At 38.5% G+C, this 21,497-nt stretch overlaps 1 protein-coding gene across 1 annotated transcript in view; it reads left to right on the top strand.

The window, feature by feature from the left end:
* The window catches only part of NKAIN2 (sodium/potassium transporting ATPase interacting 2), a 540,340-nt gene that overhangs the window by 456,804 nt on the left and 62,039 nt on the right, over window positions 1-21,497 (top strand). The window contains exon 4 of the mRNA XM_051615572.1: window positions 5,860-6,060. Within this exon, the coding sequence (XP_051471532.1) occupies window positions 5,860-6,060 (201 nt within the window). The remainder of the gene's footprint in view (window positions 1-5,859; window positions 6,061-21,497) is intronic.

Here is a 21,497-nt window from a genome sequence, read left to right as displayed (position 1 = left end):
CCTTTGAAATATTTTTTACAAAATATTGAGAAAAGCTAACAGTGAGAAAATTTTTACTGGTTTTCGCGGATTAATTTTACTAGTAGATCCACTAGGTGGATTCAGACTGATTAAATCTTAGCTGATTAATGACAGATATATACATAAATTTCTATATTCAATTTCTAATTATACTCACATAAAATTATTTTGTAAGAGGAAGTGAAAGTTCTACATCACTGAAGAAAAAAAATCAAAGAATCATGCAAATATGAAAAAATGGAGAGGCTAAAAAGTTCAGATGCAAAAGGATAAAAAAGATCAGGATACTTAAATATCCATGATCCCTACAAAATTACACAATAACTATTCCCTATATCTCAACTGTGGATTAAAAAATAAAATATAATAAAAAGGAAATAAAAAGGAAAAGAAACACAGCTGCCAACATCTATTTTGACCCTTCAGTGAGAGCTGATTTTTCTTTAGACAGGAAAATATCTGCTTGCATGAGAAGATGGTACTGCCTGCTGGGAGCTAGTTTTAGTTGAAAAGTGAGATAGCAGAAGAAAAAAAATGCCTGTAGAGTCCTCTGTGCATCCAAGGAATCCAGAACTACAAATGCTTTCCGACCCTGATCTTTTATCACTGAAGCCTTGTGTGATCATTCGGTATCCAAGCAGCCTGTTCTTGCTAGTTTGAGTTGGAAAAATGAAACAAGTGCTTACATGGCTGTATTTGACAAAGCTTGTACAGAAGCTTGGCAGGTGTGTGCAGATTTCAGCTATTCCTAATTAGAAAAATGGAAGAAACTTATTTCCCCTGGCACCGCAATCCACAGCTATTGAAGTCAGTACAATTTAATTTCCCTGAGTCTGTGAGGTCTCCTGGACTTTCAGAGAATCACCCTGAATCACTGCTGCCTCTTTTTTCTCTTGGCACTATATTTGGGGTCTGCTTCTCTAAGCTGCACCTAACACAAATAATTGAAAAAGTAATATATTGTAATTAATACATAGAGATAGTATAATAAGTTATTATCTACTGTATTAAACACAGGCAAAACCATCAGAGCCCAACGTTTTTCACAAACTAAGCTGAAAAAAAAAATTACAGACTTGATTTGAAGATGCAGGCAGGCTAGAGAGGGTCCAAAGGGCCACAAAGATGATTAAAGGACTGGAGGACCTGCTGTATAAGGAAAGGCTGAGAGAACTGGGTTTGTTCAGCCTGCAGAAAAGAAGGCTTCAGGAAGACTTTATTGTTATTCTCCAGTACTTAAAGGGTGGCTACCAAGAAGCTGGAGACTCCCTTTTCACAAGGACTCACACAGAAAAGACAAGGGGTAGTGGGTGCAAGTTACCCCTGGAGAGATCCCGATGAACCAGAAGGTAATGTTTCACTAGGAGAACAGTCAGATATTGGAATAATCTCTCCAGGAAAGTGATGGATTCCCCAATGCTAGGCACTTCCAAGACTCAGTTTGACAAGGTGCTGGGTGATCTCATCTAAACCATGTTTCTACTTAGAAAGGTTGGATCAGATGATCCTTGAGATTCCTTCCAACCTGGCATTCAGCTATTCTATGTCTCAGCTTCTAACCTCTGAGAGCTGATACTCTGAGACCTCCAAACCCTAGCCTTGTCTAACCCAGCAGTACTTCCCCGACCACTACAAATGCCAGCACATCTTAAGAATGTCAGCAAAGATGTAGTACTAAATATTTTCTGCTGCATTTTTCCTCTTTGATGAATAGCAAAATCTCCTTTAATGCACCAGTTTTCATTAACAGGCTTTACAAATACCAGCAGGATTTACAAAAACAGCACAGTGATCATCAATAAAGCTCACACAGATGTATTTCTGGGTCCATGAAGGAGGCAGCTGTTTATTGAATTCAGGATAATGAAATCTTTTCTGGCACACAGACTGTGAACAACACTGTATCGGCATGCCCAATGTGTATCAACAGTTCTTCTTAGGTTTCATAGCTTCCAGGGTTATCAGGCCATTTCTCTGCATTTCCCTGAACAATGTTTGAGCCACAGATGTCAGAAAGAAAACAGACGACAAATACATTGGAGAGTACAACAAATCCCCAGCTTCCAGTGTAGACTATGTCTACATCCTCTAAAACGGTATTCAAACAGTGCATAAAGTAACTAGCAAGTGGAGTTTGTCCAAAAATAGCTCTAATTTTTTTCAGAATAAAAGATGTTCATGATAGATACATCATCAGCTGCTTGGCTTACAGTTTGACAAGGAGATTCAAGCCTTTATCAGTGTTCTCAGTAAGATGTAAAACTTTTTTGTAAGCTGGGTGACCTTCGCTACTAAGGAACAGGAACTGTTCTGCTTATATGGTTGCATACAGTGGGACATGGTTTGAAGGTTATAGGCAAGTTCAAAGCCTGTAACAATTTATGCCTGAGAAGAGCTAGCTGTGCAGCAGCTGACTTTGTTGTGAATAAGCTCCTTCTGCATTTAGTCTTATCTCACATATTCTAAGGACACGAACTTACAGAGCTTAACTTAGGTGTTTGCTTGTGAACATCTGCCTTCATTATCGTTCTATTCCAGCCCAGTTTGACTTGAGCCACGGATGACATCTAACCTTACCAGAACAAGATTTCACCTCCGCTTACCATTTTGCTTTTTGAAGTTGGCCGTTTGTTGACTGATTAACTATATAATGAATACAGTCCTTGAAAATATTCTTAACCATGCTGTTCAAAGTTCTTTAAGATTTTACATCAGAGCTTTCAGTAGGATTTATCTGGTTTTGCTAATATTAAGAAATAAGGAATGCAACATTTTTGTGATAGGTAGCAGGTCTATTTATGAGCTGATGAAACAATACAGCATTTTACTGATTACTTGGAGATAGGAATAGAATATAGACCTGATAGAGATCTGTAATTGTTTACTAGCAAGATCTAAAAGACTATTCCTGAACAACAACAAAATAAAGATGATTATTTAGTCTTAACCCCATTATTCAACATAGTTGTCAAAACATGATTTGAGGGCAAGGAATTTTTCTAAATATAACAAATTATTTCAGAAAACCATCTGGATATAAATTATGTGGTGAAAGAAAGCTGGATTTTTTAAAGTTTTATTTACACATGTAATTATAAATGTTTTAACGTGTGATTGTATTTCCTGTGTAACTTGGAAATTTACTTGTGATTTTAACATGCAAAGGTTTGTTTGCACCTTTTGTAAGCAAACATAACTATCTCTAGGGCAATGATGTTCTAATCAGACAGCCCAGTTATGGTCTTTGTATTTAGCTTCATCTGATCCATTTTAACTTCACCTGGCTTAACAATACTCAGTTCCCACCAGCCAGTTTATCCCTTTCTTTTTCAAGCAATACATTTCTCATCCCTTGTCTGCACTTTGTAAAATAGTCTTGCAAATGATAAAATAGAACCAGACAACAAGTCCTACTCATTCATGTTACATCTCTGATAAGAGACTAGAGATTAAGATTTTTCTGTGGTAACTAGAATTGCTTAAAGATCTTCTGACAATAAAGTGATGGATTCTGATTTTATTCATCCAGGAATAAATCTATTACTTTAAGCAAAGTTACTCCAAAGATACTCATTCTTTTAACTTCCACCAGGTAAGAAAGACAGGGTGCTACTGAGGGGCTGTAACAGCCCTCACTCCAGAATCACAGAATCACAGAATATTAGGGGTTGGAAGGGACCTCTGAAGGTCAGAGCAGGTCCTGCCAGAGCAGGCCTGAAAACCAAACCAAACCAAACCAAACCAAAAAAAATCTAAGGCAGATCACTCAGAAAGGCATCTAGAACAGGTCTTGAAAGTCTAGCAAGAAGGAGACTCCACATCCTCTCTGGGGAGCCTGTTCCAGTGCTGTGTAATCCTCACAGTAAAGAAGTTCTTCCTCGTGTTGAGGTGGAACTTCCTGTGGTCAAGTTTGAATCCATTGCCCCTCATCCTATCAGAGGACATAAGTGAAAAGAGGTTGTCCCTGCCTTCTTGATGCCCAGCCCTCAGGTACTCATAGACATTAATTAGATCCCCTCTCAGTCTTCTCCTCTCTAGACTGAAAAGCCCCAGGTCTCTTATAGTCTTGGCTTGGATGTAAGGCAAAATTGCTCATTTCCAAGAAACATGTGGCAGATACTTTCCAGCATCTGAAGCTTTGGTAGGGAGGAGTGCAGAGAAAGGAGGGGTTTGTTGGAAGTGAAGACTTACATCTGTGGATAAATATTTCTAATTTATGTAGTTTATACAAATGTTCACTGTTACTTGGATCACCTTCAAATGCTTGAAGTTAGTTGCATGACAAATTAATGTGAACCATCATACATTTTCTCATACAGATTATTATTTTCTGGATTGGGCTGTTGTGAGAATGTGGGTTAATTATCCATCACAAAAAGATTTATGGCCCCTCCTGCCATCCGATAGATGTGTGTGCTTATATAATTGCTGGGGTTTTTTTAGATGTACAAAATTTCTGCACTTTTAGAAAGAACTACAACTTAAAGAGAAGGGATTTAGAGTCAAGTGTAATCATGGATTGATTGACATGTCAGTCATGACATTATCCAGAACCTTTCTGGATGCAGTTACCTTTGCATGAGTTAGTGGAAAAAGAGAAAATAAGTGGGATTGAAAATTGACTGGTTTTGAAGGGATGGAAATGTGGACATGTAATATCTGCCTCAGAATGGTATTCTGTTTATTCCTTTTGGCATGGTAAACCTAATTAAATAGTTACACTGTAAAATCTTTATGAGAATCTTAATTATTAATGTCATCAACAGGCTGAAAAAATGTAGGTTAGGTGTGGGGAGAGTTTGGCTCTGCAAAGAAATCACTTAAAAGCAAATTTTTTTGCATGACTGAGCACATGTGCACAGAGACTAGATAGTCACACTTTACAATGAGGTTACACTTATAAATAATTCATAAAGGGTAGGTAAACACTGTAGCCTCTTACAGAATCCTCGAAGACCATAGTTTTGTTGTAACTCTGTGTAACACTCTCAAGTAATGTGCAGCCAAGTATAATTTATGACAGTCATATCCTTAGTATTGTTCATTATTTCTATTAATCATTCATTAATCCTTTATTAACTATTTATAAATACAATCTTAGAAGAGACCATGACTGGGTAGTTACTCCATTGCAGCAGCTGCATGGGACTTAAAGATTGCTGGTCTCTTTACCCCTCCTTTTTAACAAGCTAAGCAGTGTTTATACAAGGTAACACTCACTAGCTATTTCCTTTCAGATTCCTTGGAAGTTAGAAATCTGGAAGAGGATTTCCAAAGAGGCTATACTTGTATGCTTGTGTACTTGTACAGAGTAATATTTTTACACCTTCTCTGATACTTCAGCAGACTTACAACAGGTCTGCTTCACAGGGTCCCTGAAGCAAAACTCCTAGCAGGTGACCCATACATATCAAAGTCTATGAAGTCTTGGTTCCCAAGGACTCTTGTACAGCTTGGAATATCAAACCACCAAAATATGGGCTATACCTCCAGAAACTGAGCAGAGGAGGGTTGCTGTGTAAATGTGCATGTCCATCAGTCCTTATGGTTTCCTCAGAAAACTTGGCAATGTAACAGAAATTACTGCTATAGGCTAGGCTACCATAATGTCTAGGAGCAGATCTGGCTTGTAGGATTATTGTTCTGCTCCAAAACAATTCTATCTGCCAAGGTACAGCTACTTTTGCTTGCTGCAGGCAAGCTCCACTAACTTTCTTGTGACAGTGTGGTTTTATTGCTGCTCTTTGTTTCTTCATACACCCTAAGAAATCTCTTCCTGAGGCATTTGATGCTGGAGCACTATCCCAGTGCATTAATTCTTAACTTGTTCTTTTGCAGGAAACAGATCTCATTCTGACCTTTAATATCTCAATGCATCGCTCTTGGTGGATGGAGAATGGGCCAGGCTGCACCGTGACGTCAGTAACCCCAGCCCCAGACTGGGCACCAGAAGATCATCGTTATATCACTGTCTCGGGGTGTTTTCTTGAATATCAGTACATAGAAGTGGCTCACAGCTCTCTTCAGATCTTCCTTGCAGTAAGTGTTTACAGATAGCTTCACTTCCATCACCTTTTCTCAATATCTTATTGCAGAATGTCATTACCAGAATGGGAGAATATTGTGAAATTCATTCACAGACCCTGGCTCTAAGAGTTAATTTTGTTATGAAACTCTGTTGTCTTGCAACTAGTTCAATATACCCGTTACAAGGAAAACTCCAACATGTTTTTTGCTGTGAGAATTGCCAACATGACACACACTTTACTTTCCTGGCCTCCGTTTTGACTATTGACCATACCACAAATCATCTATTGCAGGTTACATTAAAATTGTACTGTAGGATATAAGTTGTGACATAATTAGTTACAGATATTGCTGTGAAACCAAGTTGAATATAAAAGAGAAACCCAAATGCAGGAGAATTTTTCAACAGTAAAAACAGACTCACTGATCAGTTCACAGGACTCAAGACTGATCAGTTTGTTATTCACCATGTTAGTCAGTATGCACTTGATGTGAATGGGAAAGGTTCTTCCCAAAAGAACAAAATATTTTACTTGTTGTACGAAAACCAAAACCAGAAATCTTAAGTCTTTTTTAGGAGGATGATAATCCACTGTCACACTGCAGAATGAAGAAATTAAATATGCTTGTTTAGGAAAATTGGTAGCTTTTCCAACCGTATTTACCTGTATAAATACTTTTGCCCTGTGCTGTCTCTGACGTAGGTGGAAAGCTGACATAAACTTATTAATTCATTACATTGAATAGCAATCTTCACATTTATATTTGTTCTAGTGATGCAACCATGTTTATGTCCAAGTGGAAATATACATGACTGCAAAAAACCCTGTTACTATACATCTACATTTGGACTGGGTACATGACTCCCTCTATATAATTTTTTTTGCTTAATATATTCCAATGTTTTGTTCAAAGAGGAACCATACTATCAAAAGAAATGCAGTTAGCCAGACAGAAATTATAGTAAGACAATTGCATAGTCCATAATATACTATTTGGCCCTCAGCTACCCAAAAAATGAGCAGCTCTGCCATCTGTCTATTCCCCAGCCCAGCTGTAAATGGCCAAGTACCAGGTGTGGAATATATTGGGACAATATATCTTTCCATCAGTGCATCTCTGTGTGAACTCTGCATGTAAAAGGTTGGTGGCTGATTCACCTGCAGGCCCAGCTACCTCGATGGAGCCATCTCAGATCTCCTCCATGCTCCTTAGCTCACCGTGTTGTAGCAGCGCAAAGGAATCTTGACCAACTAAGTAGCGAGGCAGGCATTAGATAGGTCTGGAAAACAAAAGCAGCCCTTTCTCCAGCTAGTTCACAAAAGCAGTTTTGACAAGCTAAAGCTGGTGCAAATGAGACAAAGGTAAAAGTGCAACAAAATCAGTGTGAAAAAATAAATGAGCTTAAATATCTTTACAATTTTTTTTACAATCAGTTGTTATCACCCAAACTTTACTCATGGAGTCTTAGAATCATTTAGATTGGAGTAGACCATTAAGATCATTGAGTCCAACCACGAACAACACTGCTGAGTCCCATTAAACCATGTCCCTAAGCACCACATCTCCACATAATTTAAACACTTTCAGGGATAGTGACTCAACCACTTCCCTGGGCAGCCTGTTCCAGTGCCTCCTTCTCTGGATTCACTTCAGCATCTCAATGTTCTTCTTCATAGAATCATAGAATTATAGAATCATCCTGGTTGGAAGGGACCTTGAAGATCATCAAGTCCAACCATAACCTAAATCGCCCCACCATAGCCTAATTTACCTGTTCAGTGCTTAAATCATGTCGCTAAGCACTGCATTATGTCTATATTTCTTTTCAACACTTCCAGGGATGGTGACTCCACCACCTCCCTTCTTGTAGTAAGGGGCCCAGAACTGAACACAGTACTCGAGGCACAGCCTCACCAGTGCCACATACGGGGGCACGATGACTTCCCTAGTCCTGCTGGCCACACTATTCCTGTTACAAGTCATGATGCTGTTGGCCTTGTTGGGCACCTGGGCACACTGCTGGCTCATATTCAGCTGGCTTTTGATCAACACCCCCAAGTCCTTTTCTGCTGGGCAGCTTTTCAGCCACTCTGCCCCAAACCTGTAGCATTGCCTGGGGTAGTTGTGACCAAAATGCAGGACCTGGCACATGGCCTTAGTGAACCTCATACAGCTGGCCTCAACCCATTGATCCAGCCTGTCCAGGTCCCTCTGCAGTGCCTTCCTACCCTCAAGTCCTCCAAAGGAGATATCCAGGCTTATTTTTCTACCTTATTTTTTTTTATATTATGAACAATGAACAAGAAACTCAAGGAATATATAGCTCAAGCTCAATTCTGTTCCTGATTCAACAAGGGGTTTTTTGTGTCTCTGCCTAAAGGGACCTGTGTTTCCAGATAAGGCCGTTCTTTGCAAGCTAGGAGAATGGTTCAGAATACAAACCATTGGTAATTGGGTAGCTGTAGCCAACTACAGCTGCTTTTATATTTCTATTTATGTTACTGTAAATGTGATTATCATAGGTAAAGAGCTACACAATATAAATATGGGTCAATTTTCCAAACCTGGTTCTTTCAACTTTACTGTTTACATAATTTTCAACTTTCCTGTTGTGGGTGTGGGATTCATTTTCAAATAGAAATGCTAGTATAAATTCACTATCATATTAAATGTGATGAGAAACAGAAGAATTAACTAGTACTGCTCAGTGGCATACAACACAAAGTTAGATATTTCTTGATTTTCAGCAAACTAGCTTTCAACAAACCCAAGCCTTAGATCAGATTTATCTCCAGCTAGCAGAAAATAATTACTCTTTCCTTTCAATTTTCTTTTATGGGCACTTCAGTGAATCTTGAACTTAAACTTAAAACTATAAATTGCAACCTACAAATTGGTTACTTGCTTTCTACTTGTATTTCTGTGTGTTCATGACAATGATCAAGGTAATGTTGATCTTGGCTTTTTCACAGACTAGTGACTCTGCAGCATGTTTTTAAGGATGTTTTCAAGGAGGTTTTCTACTGCCTACAGACAGAAAGTTACAGAGAAATTCAGCTTCACTGAGAACCACTTATTTCAATGTTTGAAAAAAATTATACTGACTGTATTTTGTATAGCTTGCCAGTAAGCTCATAGGGAATCTAGATATAGAACTTGAGGCTTCACATAGATGTGGTATTTGCTGTGGATTATTTACTGGAAAGAGTATGACAGCTAAAATAAAACCTATAAGCCCCCCGTGGTTTATGCTTTCTAAAAAGCAAGTCTCAGAGTGGGCTGTGGAATATTTCAAGGACTGCAGAGAGACTCTGCTCAGGAGGTGCAAAACACTCACAGTCTCCAAGAGGCCTTGTCTCCCCACAGCAAACAGCACTTAGACTGTGAACTGGCCTAAAAACAAGCAGCACCAGAATGTGAACCATATGAACACTGCTGCTAATTTTGTGCAAATCAACACAGATTTTAGTTTTTTAGAAGTGAAATTTTGGTTAATTTTTATTTCTCCTACTGCTTAAAAAAGTAGTAACTAAAGCAACTGGAATGATCCCTAAGGTCAGGAGAGTCCCCAGTGTGCAGGGTGGTGGTGTTCCCCATGTAGTACTGACCTTAGGGACTAAGGAGAGACAGATGTGATGAGGCACAGATATTTTGCCAGCTTCTCCTGAGGAGAGGATTTTACTCAGGATAAAAAAAACAACTGGACAAAATTTCTATTTTAGCTCACACTGAAGAAGTGACATAAAATTAATTTTGGCGGTCTCAATACTTCGATCAGATGAACACTCATCACTTAGGAAATCTTCAAAATGAGGAAAAATTACTTGAGAACTAATGCATGCAAGAAAATACTGTGAGAAGACAAGGATTATCTCAATTGGAGTATTTAACATTTATGTATGCAAAGCAGAGCTGGAATAACCTATAGTGATAGGAGGGTCTGCAAAGCAGCCACAGCTACTCCTTTGTCCCGTGACACAGAGCACTTAGTGCATGGGGTGATGCTGGTGAAAGACCACAGCCTCTGTAGACCCTATCAGAAAAAGAATCATACTATCATAAATATGAAAAATGACCAAATAATGCACATTTATGTCTGTTTTGTAACACATTTTTTCTTGCTCAGCCACTGTCTGATTTTTTTCCTGTTTATGGAAATCTATTTTGAAAAATTTCTACTGATTTTTCACTCAATTGTTGTGGTAGTTGCCTGTCTGAAGTGGTACACCACCAAAATCTCCATGCCACACAGCATGCTAGTCAGTTTTTGCTTTGTGCTCCATACCATTTCATTCTTTCGAGACTGGACTGCATTGCTATCACTTTGCCTCAGCCTTACCATCTTCATCCAGCATGTTAAAGAGAGGGGTTCAGAGTAAAGAAGGGAAAATGCAATGGAGGGGATTCTATTTCATTATTAAAAGCAGCTTTGCAATCTGCAGAGCTGCAAAATAAACAAACATATTTTTAGTGCACCACCTGCAGCACACAGCTATATGGAACTGAGCAGAACTGCTAAGGAAGTAATTTGTTTTGCTTTGTGTGAAACCCTGGGATCTGGGAAAACATGGGGAAGGTATTTCTATGGAACAACTCCCTCCTCTCCTGCACTCCCCACTTCTTGGTGAATATCACAGCAGAATCTGTAAAGGTGAGATCTTAGCTTCATTGCACTTTGAGAGCAATGGTCATTTCTTTAATGCTGTGCTGATACCTGGAGAAAAAATACATAGTTTTGGCCACAGCTAATTTGTTTGGTTGCACATAGCTTCATGTCCAATGCAGCCTGTGCTCACATACTAAGTGAAATTCTCCACTTAACTCTTCCCAAGGAAGTTCCATTTGCAGAGCTATGATATCTTGAGCACCTGGGCCACCCAGTGTCCTCTGCAATGAACACAGCTCTGCGTGTTCTTGGTGCCTACATACTACCAAAATGAGCTGGTTTGGTGATGGCATGACCTGGATAACTATATGCTTTGTACATTAAATTATCCTTATGTGCTTAATGGGTATTGATTTTTGCTGCTTACATCAGATAAACTATTTCATTTTCAGGACTACTGGGTTATCAAGGATAGATATACTTAAATTACTGATCTCCAGAGAGAATTGTTCCAGGTAAAGAATGAGGTCAGTTGTACTAATGGAAATTTTATTTACTACTGGTTTGTAAAATTTGAATAGCATTCTGTATAATATTTACGGAGTGGAGGCTGAATGCAAGTTCCCACCTATCCCTAAATGATAGGAGGTATAGCTTGACTTCCCCATGCGGAAGGCAGTGCCTGTGAGGGTCTGTGCAGGGTATACACCCCTGCTAACCTTGGCATGTAATGGTAGTGCTTAAGGTGGTATTTGACTCTGTGTATAAATAGTATATGTATCCCAGGATTTTGGTGACACAGCTAAAAAAGGGTCACAAGCTTGCAGTTTCACAGGCTCCCACATCCCTTAATGTCTAGTTCTAGCTATGGATCCTATGTACAATTTTCTTCATTTGCACTCTCTGTTGAACTCTTTTTTATAACAGAAGGTGAAAATCTTTTTAGTTCAGGCCTTGAACTGTGGTTCAAGTCAGTAGGTTCTCCTTCCAGGGCTACCACAATGCCATTGAGAAAGTAATTTCATCTCTCTGTATCCATTCCCAAGAGCTGCAGAGGAAAAGATGCCTAAAATTTCCATATTCAGTTCATAATACACAGTAACATTTGCATAGATTGGGATGTCTCAGATCTCTCAAGCCTCTAAATGTGGATAGTACCCAGTACAGAAAGGCCTTTGTGTGGTACAAGGAAATTATAATTATGGTAATTGCATTTCATACAGAAATGGAGCTCAGATTCTCTATATCTCCCTTCTGCCTGTGTTTTACTCAGTGATTATGCATGACCTGTCCCCACTCCCACAAGGCTATTCTTGCAAAAGTTGACAAATTAAAATCCATTTGTAGATCAAAACTCTGAAAATATGCAAATAAAAAATCAGCCTTGGAGATAAGTGTGACAGAATTACATATCTATTTGCCAATGCAGGATTAAAAGTATTTATTATACTTGTCTTTTAATCTTCACTTACAGAATCACAAGTCCATTGATTTTAGTGAAACTACGTGCCTGAGTTATGGGAATAAGACTGATGTGAAGTCATCACCTTAGCCAATTTGGTTTATAGTTATATAGCACTCTAAAAGATGAACAGTGTAATATTATTCCAGTAAAATAAGTGGGTGGAAAAACATTTCTTCTGAATCACATCTGCATTATTGATAGTAACTTACACACCAAATGAATAAAACCATAAGTAAACTGTTACATAAAAGTATTGACCCGTTTTCATAGTGATCCTGTCCACTGACTTTTATGTGCTGTATATTAGATGTAATTCCTTTTTGTTCCTTCATGTATTTATACTTGGGTATATGCTTCATACAATCATTACAATTATTGTTTTGTGTTTTAAAATTTGTAATATGTAATTATCCATCCATACGAGTTACGGTAAATGTATCCTGTTGAGTCTGTGTCATGCATAATACCTTTCAAGCTCTGATGCTGTCAGATTGATTTAAAACATCATGAAGCATAACTGTGTTATTAAGATGCAATAATACAGCTATGCAATTAGGGTGCCAGCTTCAAAATCTCTGCTCTGTTGCAGACTTAGAGAATGACCTTTGGCAGGGTGCTTAATTCATGCCAATTATTGTCTGCTCTGTACAAGCAATGGCTCTTAAATATTTCAGAAGGGTGTTGCCGGGATAATTTCTTTAAACATTGCTAGGTAATCAAATATTACAGAAAGGAGGTCTGTTATGTATTTAAGCACTTTGAGCAGTGGACAGTATTGATGTTCCTGCTTCTCTTAAGGATTAATAATAATTAGAATAGGGTATTCTTAAAATCCTTACTGTTAGCATAGCACAGGTGACATTAAATAGTCACATTCCCTTGTGGAGAGATGGGAGTAGTGAGTAATCATGTACTCTCCTAGGAATTTCTTAACTGGTCTATCTATTTGTGCTTTAGACCCACATGCTCAAATATGTTTCTAACAGTATATCACTTAAAAGCCCCCAAGAGTGCTGAGGACAGTACGATTGCAAAGCAAAGCAGCAGTTCCTGTCCAAAAAAATTAACCTTGAAAGTACAAACCAAACTAGCCAACCTATACAGACAGAAAAGTGGGGAAAGACAGGAAAATAGAGAGTGAATACTAGTTTGCAATTTCAGTGCACCTCCTGTTTGTTGTCAGCTTTTTTGTAGGCATGATAGAAAAGCCCTAAAAAGGGTTATGAACAAGAATAATGAGTAAACTTTATATTATCAGGTGGAAAATTCTCCCAAAAGGCAGCAAAAGAGGAAAGTCTGTAAAAGTTTGAAATCTATTGAGGCTGACAACAAGCTGGTGCCTCGTCACTGATGTTCCCTCATACTGACAAGAGGGGACAAGCCAGGTGGGACAAGCCACAGAGTCTTGCAGGTGAATAGGGTAGCTGAATTTCAGATAGAAAAGAACTAAGGTGAAGAAATGGAGAGATAAAACAAGCTGTGGAAAATCATCTCTGCAGTAACTTTCCAGATGGGCTCAGTCTAGACTGAGAAAGAAGCAGGGAGAGGACACAGCACATGTAGAGGTAGGATGCTCCTGTGAAGCTGAGACTCACTGAGTGAGAGATCAGGAGGGCATCAGCAGGATGGCAGAGGTTACAGTGACAGAGGTCTTGTAAACTCCTGCGTTTAGAGTAGGATAGGGAAATGGGCCTTTTGCAATGGAAAGGACAAGTACATTCTGCCTTTTCTTCTTTTTACTTTTTTTTTTTTTTTTTTCCCCCCCCACGTAGGGGAGGCTGGGGGAAAAAATTGGTGAGACCTGAGCAGAGAAAAAGACTAGCAGTTTCTCCGGGAACACCACCAAATCACAGAGCAGGACTAAAAGAAGTGAGTAGTGGGTGTAAAACAAGTAAGTGTATCCGCAGGACTGGCTGTGTGATAGGAAGAGGAGCAAAAGAGTGAAGGCAGAGGAGATGAGAGAGGGAACCATAAGAATGCATGAAAAATAGAAGCTGCCTAACTAACGATGTCATCAGGAATGAGGCTAACAGCAAAGGGGTCCCAAAATATGCATGAGTGGAATCAAACAAAACAGAAGTTGGTCCTGGATTGTCCAGGTTGAAATGCTGATTTGCCCACACCAATTTTGTTTCCCCACCTCCCTTCTGACAGCATCCTCCAACTCTTCTTCATACACTCACTCATGCATATACACTGCAGATCAGCTGCCTCCTCCTATGCTTGCATAGTGGTGAAAATATTTATATGTGAGACAAGACTAGAGTTCATGTAATCAAGTTTTGACTCTTTGAACCTAACAGGGAAAAACAACATTATTTAATTAAGGTGGAGTTCCTTTCTAGGGCAACACCATGACTGAAAGAAAATTGAATCTTAATTATATAGATTGGTACTTTAGAAAGACTATTTTTTACACTGCAAGACTGGGCAAAATCAGTACAATGGGAAGAGGGTATAAATCATTGTAAAGTGCTAATTTAATAACACTGTTGTGCCATGTTAGCAGAGGAGCAACATCAGGTTCAGGCATCTTTGACATTGCCTCAGAGCACAGTGCGTTGCTGTTTCTCTGACAATAATGTTAGAGCATATGTCATTAGTCTTTTGAAGGATTACTGTAAGAAGAGATTTCTTTATGCCTACATGTATTATCTGGATTTGCTTCTTTCAGATTTTACCTACATTTCTTCACTGCTCCTTGCAGAAAACTGAATTGTACACATCAAAGCATAAGCGGGTTTTTAATGAGCAGAGAGCTTTGTCAGTAGAACTGTGCTCATTCATTTCCCTAAAAGCTTCACATCTTAATGAGCTGGGCTCCTATAAAGCTAAGTTACATGATAACTGTCTGAAAACAAGTTTACTTCAACTGAGTGGCATGACATCAGTCTTAAATAGAGTTACCTGACCAGTGCACCCAAGGTTGTTGCTGAGAGGCTTATTTGCCTGGCAGAATGGAAAGCAACAGCACCAGCATGAACTGAGGCTGGGATAAGCAGTTCTGCCTTTCACAGATCCTCTTGCCCTAGCAAAGGCAAAGAGTAAATGTGGGGTTTTGGGGGGGTAGGATTGAAACTGTGTTAACCAAGAACTGAACGTTGCACTCATTACTTTGAGCATGAGGGAAGTTTCCTGAGAATTTGTTTCGACCATCTCATATGTATTCCTTCACACAGGGGACTCTGATGCATACTGTTCCTTAGAAATATAAAAAAAATAATCCACAGTTGAGAGGTACCTCACTATCACCATGCTCAGCATTCTTGCTGAAATTACAGTACTGCCTTGTTCTGCCTTGTAAGAATGTGACAGCTATTATTTTGCCATTTTGCTCACACCGCCTAAAGGACCTCCAGTCCTGGAAGCAAAAGGCTTCAGTTCACAAGTTAAAAAAAACCAACACACTACTTTAGGCCAGAAGACAGTCTCTGGGTTATTTCAGTTGCTATTATGTCTATATACACTTCTGTACATCCACAATGCCCTGGCCATTACACACTTAGGAGTCGGTGTTCCTTAGAGCTGTAGTAATACTACACTAACCAAGTCTCAGCCTATGTTTGAGTCACACTGTGGCCCTACAGCTTGACGTCCAGGAAAAGAACATGACCTGTAACTTAGTAATGTGTGAGGAAGATTCATTATTCGCAGGAAAAATTCTTACTTTTTTAGTGCTTATGTAGCATGCCAAACAATGGGTGCAATAGAAAGATCCTCTATCGGATCTTCACATCATAAAGATTCTTAGCTATCTGACTTCTACAGTGCTACAAATCTAAGGAGAGTGGAGTGTGAGATAACTTTTTTTAATAAATTTGCTCAAGCTTACACCCGAAGCCCAGATTTTAAATGACAGGCAATATTCATTAGTGAAAAATGTTGTTTTGTCCAACTGAAGAAAATTACTTTCCCTTGAAATCACAGGTAATCTGTTCCTTGCACATGTTCTCAGTAGACATCAGCCAATTCTCACCACTTCTTTAATAGATGCTATCTTCAACGCTGGTTGGACAGGTAGAGAGCACGTTCATGCTCTGCTGAGGTGTTTGGGGGTTTCAAAGTGTACTGCCTAGCAGCACCATTCACCTAAACTGCAGCACTATTGAGATATCAGGTTTTCGTTACTCAACAGTTTGAAACTGATTGGCATAAAGTGATTCATGTTTTCAAAACCAATAGAGCATATTTTTTTTTTTCCCAGCAGTCAGCCGTCTTTTAACTCTAGCCTTGAGCTTTGCCAACTTCAACTCCATTCTTGTCTGAACACAGTAAAGGAAACAGCTATTTCTTAATGTATAAAAGCTAATAATGAAATTTTTATACTTTTCCTCTGCTTTCTTTTATTTTGGTTGTCTGGGTTTTCTGCAAACAGATGTGTGCATAGTCACAAGCTAAGGAAAAAAGCATCTGCAAAATCACATGAGCATTTGTCTGCTGGCAACTATTGCTGCCATAGATGGGAATTCAACATTGACATGACAGAATTTATTTTTCCTTTTACATAGACAATGATCAAGCAGTGTCATCTGAAATCCACTCCAGAGGTTCAAGTCAATAAAATATTAATAGCTGAGGAGGCTGTAACAAGAGCACAACAGTGGAATCTCTGACATTTTTGCACCTATTGTTCTTCCTAATTAGTTAACTGTTTCCTCTTCTGCATATTCTTAAAGACTAGGGAAAATGAATCTGGGACTGAGACACAATCCCATGTGCAAATGTAAGTAAACTGCTGTTAAAATAGCCCCATTTTCTGTGAGCGCTCTATTGGGAAGTGGCCACTATCTAGGGTCTGGACCCTCTGGTCCTCTTTGCTCCACCTTGCTGGGAGAAGTGTGGACTGACCACACACTGCTGATTCACAATGAAAACCAGGCACAGAAATCAAAGCAAAACTGGGCAATCTCATCTGAAACACTACTTTTATCAAAAGATTACCAGGGCTTTCCTTAGTAATTGAATTCAGTCTATTCAGTCATGACAAGCAGGGAGAATAGGTGGAAGAGAATGACTGTCAAGCCTTGTTTCAGACAATCCTGTTCTTCCCATTCCTCTCATTCACTGAGCAAGTATTAATAGTCACTTATGCATCAGTAGGAATAATGAGGTTTAATGAATCTCCAAAGATCACCTACTTCATAAAAGCAAATGCCACATTTTCATCAGTTAAAGGCCTCCAAATTCAACATCAGCAGCAGAGGGAATTTTTATTTTAAAGCAAATTGCACCCCGTTTTGGTAAATTATCATGGAATGATTAGTCGACTTTTATCCGGTCGATGTTATGCCTCCCCAGTGAATTGGTTTATTGTCAGTATGTCTGCTTCAAAACATGTCTTCCCTAGAAAGCACTCCTTCATTCAGCTTCTACCACTGGAATCAGGCAACAGCTTGAAGCTAGCAGCTGCTCTTGAACAAAGCCGGTAGAGATGCAGAAAGGCTGCTGAATCCATAACAATGAGCACACATCATGACATAATTACAGCAAATCTCCAGAGTGGTCTGTACACAAAAAATGCCATATGTTTTGAGTAGAGGAAGCGTGCATTAGTAAAATTATAGTATAACTTAAGCTTTTTCCATGGCAGTCCTGTTAGCACGGAACTGATTTTTTAATCTCAAAAATTAGCATTGACAGAACAGAGGACAGTATTTGAATGGTCAGCTAATTAAACTGGGGGGATATAATTAATATCCTGAAGGGTGAAAGGAGATGATAGAAGGTTTGGGGGAAATTTTCAGTTGTAACTATGCATAATCTAATAGCTGGTACATCTATTTAAAGTTTTTTTTTATATAGTCTTCTTTCACCACTGAATGTAATAGCTGTTCTGTTTTCTAAATGTCTTCATTTGACTTTGAACAGGTTAATAGGATTTACTGCTTCTGCAGCTTGCCTATACAAAACAGATTGTCAATACAGACAATACTTTGTGGTCTGTCAGGGAATAATAGACTGCTTTCTCCATCCCTGCTTTTAGGAAGTGATTTAGTTTCCTAAACATTTAGATACAAATAGGAAGAAGGGGGGGAGGTATTTTTCTGTGTGAGTCTAGCATGAGCTGGCAGTGCTAAATAGCCACTTGTGATTTGCTGTTTCAGCTGATGTTGCTCACCTTATTTTCAGGCGACAGCCTCCAGATTCTCTGAGATGTTTGCAGAAATTTCACTGAGGCTGGATACCAACTGTACAAAACACACTACCCAGATACATTTCAAAAATTGCAGTGGTCTCTTGCAATCATTTTCTCTTACAAACTGCAAGAATTGATCTCATCTTCAAAAGCCTTAATCTCCTAAATCATTGTTTTGTGCTCTGTCTGACCCTGCATTTTAGATTTCAGTGGCTTTGTGTTTGGTAAAAATGATTCTAGAACCTCTGTGTGTCATAAGAAAAGGATTTTTCCCCTGGCTGTTACCTCTTTCTTGCCATGATTATTGCTTCCTTCTGCAAAGATAAGAATATAATGATGCAGCAAATTTTACAGGAGTGTAAACTGAATGAACTAAACAAATTGACGTTTTCTAAAGCATCAGGTCCTTTCAAAATGCTGTCTGCACATTTACATTTTTATGAGTTATGAAGCTCTAACCGACTGAAAGAGGTTAGTGTTATTAAAAATGATGATACTGGTTATAAGTAAAACATAGGTAAGCAAGATGTGCTGCATTTTCAGCCTCTTTTTGATCTTCTAAATGGTACTGCTGGCTGGAGGTCTACTGTGATTATAAGAACCTTAAACTTAGCATAAGGGGTAGCCATTTAATCCTGGGATTTTTATACATCAAGGACAAACAAAATCCCACCATAGTACATTGTTTACTTTATCCTGAAATGTTCCTTTTCTGCAGCTCTTCAGTTTCTTTAAACTTGCTGATTCATTTAGTTGAAACAATCTAGAAGAATATGAGCAAGAAAAAGGAATTAGATTTTTGTTTTCTCATTGTGTAGATGTCCATAAACTTAAGAAAAACCCAACCGATTTCTTTACAATGTCATACGAAGGTATTATTCTTTTGCACGCTTACTGGAATCATCTCAGGTGATGGGAGATGTATAATCTCAACTTGAATACCACCAAAAGTTGATGTACTTCCAGAATAACATGATTAATTCCACCTCTTTCCAGAGAAGGGACAGACACAAATGACAGTTGCCATCAGGGGACTGAACTAATTCCTGCACTTGAACATTGTTTAATTTGTGGAGTTTAATCTCAGACCACCTCTGAACTTCGGGCTGAACTTTGCAAAGGTGCCTTCTTTAGCACAAGCACACTTGAGATCAACAGGCTCTGTTTGATCCACAGCTCTTCAAAGAGCTTGACTCAGTGCAGGAACCTTTGAACAATTCTCAGGGGGAACTTTGGAGAGGGTATGAAAAGCATTTAGATCATTAACCTCCTCATTGAGTGATTCAGCTGCATTTTTGAGTTCGCTTATGCAGCTGCATAGATCATTCAGGAACTTTCCTCTAATTTCAGGTGTTCAAACAAAAGTGCACTGAAATTAAAATTTAGCACTTTTCTGGAAGATTGTTAAAAGTTTTTTTGGTCCCAAACAGACTGTCAGCTGGAAGAGCACAAGCTGTGTTTGGTGCCTGTAAAATAAAGTGGGGTCTAGAAAGATAGAGTTGCCTTATCAGAACCTTTAGTATCTACTATACACTAGCTTAATGTATTGTGACTTCTAAATAGTGAGACAAAAGCTAAACTGCAGTAGGACTATATTCTGGTTTGTGCACACAAACACAGAGGTTAATTTATCATCACATCTGAAAATCTAACTCTTTTTATAATTTTGTTTGTTATATCTTAGGGAGGTGCAAATGAACCAATGAACCTACCATTTTATTTTTCCACTACCTGCAATTACCTCTAAAAATCCATTAATTTTCAGAAAATTTTCAAAATGGCTTATAAGAGTCTCTGTGATTACATATGAAGATTTTTTTTTTAAATATAAATCCTAAAATCTAGTATTTTTCTATACGCAAAAGCTAACAAATCAAAGACTCAAATTGGGAAATTCAGATTTAAAATTTTTCAAAGATGTCTGAAAGACTTAAGTTTCACATTAAAAATACCTATCAGCTGGAAATGATAAACGTCTGAAGCTCTAAACCATTAAAAATTCATCTCTATGGCTTGCCTACTGAAATTTGAAAACATTACCTTAGTTCAGTTATCATTTTCTTATTCTAAAGTAAAATTTCCTACTAGTGTTGTTTGTCACAGTTGTTATTGCTTGATTGTTGGTACTGTTGTTGTTGTCATTTGATTTTATTGTGTCTAATTATTGTCTCTTGGTTGGTTCACTTAAAATATCAAGTATCATCCAGGGTAAAATCAGAAACTAAATATCATATATTGCCAGATTGTTTCAGTATAACTGCCATATACTATACTGTCATATACTATAAATTTGTGTTTATTTACCAAAGATACCTGAGCGTTCCAGATATGTGACATAGCATCTAGTGAAAATGACTGAGCTCTACATGAGTTCCCAGAATGTAGTACATTTGTCTGATCTTTTTTACCCTCATTTAATATGAATGGCAATTGTCAAAATTGCAACCTGTTAACCATCATTCAGCCAGCCTCCACCCATGCACAAAGGCACTTTGGCTATACTTCATGCAGTATGAGGCCTTTGCTGTCCTTCCTGACAAGCTGGAGCCACACTGGAGCTGTAGAGACAGACAGACTGCCATGGAAGTGCATACAGCAATTTAGAGCATGCACGGGACTGGATTTTTTCAGCACCATCTTCATGATAATACACCTGTAACTAAAGCAGGTGACTGGAAGTGGAGTGGATAGGCACAGACAGATGGATTAAGACAGTAGTAATTGTGCTCTCACTTGATTATAAAATTAAGAGTCTCCAGGTGATTTCTATTTTTCACGTCACTCATCTCAACAAATCCCAACAGGCTGGGAAGCAGAGCTGAGATTCATCCTGCTTTTCACATGAGCCTGTTTCCAGCATCAGCACTTAAGAGAGTTCTTCTGTAGAAAAGCAATTAGCTTCTGCAGTCTAGGGTGCCATTTAGAGTATCCAGGCTCATGTGTTTCATCATAAAATTGACCTTTTAAATTTTTTATGTCTGAGATTCCCCAGTAATAGAGTAAGCATTAAAAAAAATACAACCCTAGAGAAAATACTGAAGACACATGTGGAATTTATTAAAGGATGCCTGGCCTCGAAGTGCTGCAGATAGCAACTCCATCTGAATGTAATAAATATGAAGTATGCAGTACTGTGTGCTTAATTTTTAAATAATTGGTGTCATTAGGTAGCATAATGATACCAGTTACATAAAAAGCATACGAAAACAATATGTGCTACATTTACAGGCTCACATTTT

Source organism: Apus apus, chromosome 3 (assembly GCF_020740795.1).
Source record: "Apus apus isolate bApuApu2 chromosome 3, bApuApu2.pri.cur, whole genome shotgun sequence".
Taxonomy (NCBI): Eukaryota; Metazoa; Chordata; class Aves; order Apodiformes; family Apodidae; genus Apus; species Apus apus.
This window is presented reverse-complemented; position numbering and strand designations above follow the sequence as displayed.